Consider the following 2,924-nt stretch of genomic DNA (forward strand, 5'->3'; position numbering starts at 1 on the left):
GTTTGGGGGAGGGGAGGGGGCGGGGGTTTGATACTTGAAGAAAAGCCAGTGCTTGACATTGGGCAGCAGTGCGCTGGGCCGGAGGGCGGATGCACTTTATGGGTCTTTGGGTACGAATGGGGGGGGTCGCATCCTTCAGGAGCCACACTGCACAGTGAAGGTCACCCCTAGGATAATGACACTGATGGGAAATCTGGAGTCATCCCGCTGGGTTGGGGGGAAGAAAGGAAATCGGTCCAGTGATGGCACCGGGTCTTCGGGTGGCTGATGGCAGAACGCAGCCCGCTCCGCGGCAGTGCTTCTGGCCACCGTCCTGCTCCTGTCCCACCTTCCTTCTGTATCACCTGTGCCACCTTCCTTCCATGCCATCCCCTGTGCCGCCATCTTTCTGTATCAGCCCCTGTCCCACCTTCCTTCCATGCCACCCCCTGTGCTGCCATCCCACGTCACAGCAGTTCTGTGCCGCCGTGCTTGGGAGCAGGCAGAGCGTGGTGGATGGGGGAGGTTGCGGCCCTTTGGCTGTGGGACCACCAGCACTCCTTTTTCCTCTTTCCTTATGAATTCTGCTCGAGAGTCATTAAAAAAGGGGAGAAATAAACCCAAAAACCCAACCACGGAAGGTCAGAGCCCGCCCCGTGGCGTTGTGCATCCGCTCTCCGGTGGCTCCGCACGCCCTCCTGCCCCACGGTGCTGCCCCTCCGCTTACAACCCATTCCTCGTTACCTTGGGTTGTGTTTTCCTTATTTTATTTTATTTTATTTTATTTTTAATTACCGTTTCTTTTAACGTCATAGGAAGCCTGTAGTCGGGATTGTTACTATTGGAAACCGATCGCGCGTTCCATCCAGGTATTCCCATCTCTCTGGCATTACGCAAAAAAATAAAGGCCCGAGAGAGGTATAACCGAAGCTAGAAGTAGAGGTAGGCTCGTTGTCTGAGTTTTGAGGCATATAGTATAAGGGGAGAAGGAAAAAAAAATTAATAATAATATTAAAAAAAATTAAAATAATGATGTTGCACAACTTGTAGAAAACAAAGAAGGGAAAGGGTTAATGTATTAAATGTGCTAAAATTACATTAAGAACTTAATTTTATTAAAGTATTATTACTTAAGAAAATCGGCGTCTGCTCTCGTCTGTCTGTCTGTCTGCTTCTGGGGGGGTTCTGGCTGCTTCCTGCCCCAGGTGCCACAGCCACGCTGCTCTGCTCTTCCTCCCACCCTCCTCCTCCTCGTGCCCCACTCCCATGTGGGCACAGAGCTGATGTGATGCCCTTGCTCAAACGGGGACCATAATGACCAGAAAGAGCCTCCAGAAAAACTGACCAGCAGGAGGAACCTCCAGGCCCATAACGACCAGGAGTCTCCATAACCGTAAGGACCAGGACCGTAAAAGCCAGCAGGAGTCTCCAGGACTGTAACAACTAGGAGTCTCCAGAAGCACAATGAGCAGGACCTGAACGACTAGCAGGAGTCACCAGGATCGTAACGACCTGAAGGGATGTCCAGGACCATAACGACCAGCAGGAACCTCCAGGATCTCAACGACCAGCAGGATCCCCCAGGACCGTGACCACCTGAAAGAGCCTCCAGGATCGTAACGACCAGGACCATAATGACCAGCAGGAGCTTACAGGACCAGACTGACCAGGACCATAATGACCAGCAGGAGCTTACAGGACCGGACTGACCAGGACCATAATGACCAGCAGGAGCTTACAGGACCGGACTGACCAGGACCGTAACGACCAGCAGGAGCTTACAGGACCAGACTGACCAGGACCGTAACGACCAGCAGGAACCCCCGCAGTAACTTCATGCTGGGCTTCGTCCCGCATTCCCACTTCACCCACTTCATCCCCAGGTGACACCCAGCCCGGATGTCCAGCAGGGACAGAGGGACCTCCCAACCCCCCCCACCCACACCCCATGATGGGGATGACCTCCTGGGGACCCTCCTGCCCCCCCCACGACCTCCCTGCTGGGGAGGATACCCAGCACATGTTGAGACTCTTCCCTTTGTAGGGACTGCTGGAACTGCTGTGACTGGCAGAGGAACGCGAGGACATGGGAGTGATACGGGGACGCGTTGGGGTGACATGGGGGGTGACATGGGGGGTGACATGGGGGGTGACATGGGGATGTGTTGGGGTGACATGGGGATGCATTGGGGCCCAAACCCCAGCAGGAGGTGTAGATCCTACATAAACATGAGGGATAACATGGAGATGTTTCTCCCTTCCCTTCTGTGTAGATCCTACATAAATGCAGGGACAAAACAGGGATGTTTCTCCCCTCCCTTAGTGTAAGTCCTACATAACAGCAGGGATGAGGAAGAGATGCTCTTCTCTTCTCTTTTGTGCAGGTCCTACATAAATCTGGATACAAAATAAGGCTTCTTTTCCCTTCCCTCGCTGCAGATCCTACATAAACACAGGGACAAAGTAGGGATGCTTCTCCCCTCCTTTGGTGTGGGTCCTACATAAATACGAGTACAAAATAGGGATGCTTCTCCCTTCCTTGGTATAGATCCTGCATAAACACAGGGACAGAACAGGGACGCTTCTCCCTTCCCTCACTGCAGGTCCTACATAAGCACGGGAGGAAGGCAGCACACAGCAGCGTCCCGCAGCGTCGGTGAGGAAGGTGCTGAGCAGAGGCTCAGATGCTCTGACAGCACTGCGCCTGGCGGCCGTCCTGCGTGGGCAGCACCTGGATGGGCTCCACCGAGCTGCTGGGGCCGAACTGAGCCTCGGGCTGCGCCGCGATCTGCCGCTGTGCCGCGCTGCGATAGATCTCTGCCAGCAAAGGGAAGGGGAACAGCAGCACTTCTTCAATGTCGGATTCCCAGCGAGGGTCTGCCTGACCCACAGTGTGCAGCGTGGGGCTGGGGCTGGGGTTGGGTTGGAGTTGGGATTGGGTTGGG

General features: G+C 54.6%; 1 protein-coding gene across 1 annotated transcript in view; it reads right to left on the reverse strand.

The window, feature by feature from the left end:
- Positions 1-1,072: 1,072 nt before the first annotated feature.
- Positions 1,073-2,924, reverse strand: part of LOC100538764 (ras-related protein Rab-11A-like) — a gene marked incomplete at its 5' end in the record, with an annotated part of 4,332 nt that continues 2,480 nt past the window's right edge. Inside the window, one exon of the mRNA XM_010727991.2 lies at positions 1,073-2,796. Within this exon, the coding sequence (XP_010726293.1) occupies positions 2,660-2,796 (137 nt within the window). The remainder of the gene's footprint in view (positions 2,797-2,924) is intronic.

The sequence above is a fragment of the Meleagris gallopavo genome, unplaced genomic scaffold (assembly GCF_000146605.3).
Source record: "Meleagris gallopavo isolate NT-WF06-2002-E0010 breed Aviagen turkey brand Nicholas breeding stock unplaced genomic scaffold, Turkey_5.1 ChrUn_random_7180001951303, whole genome shotgun sequence".
Taxonomy (NCBI): Eukaryota; Metazoa; Chordata; class Aves; order Galliformes; family Phasianidae; genus Meleagris; species Meleagris gallopavo.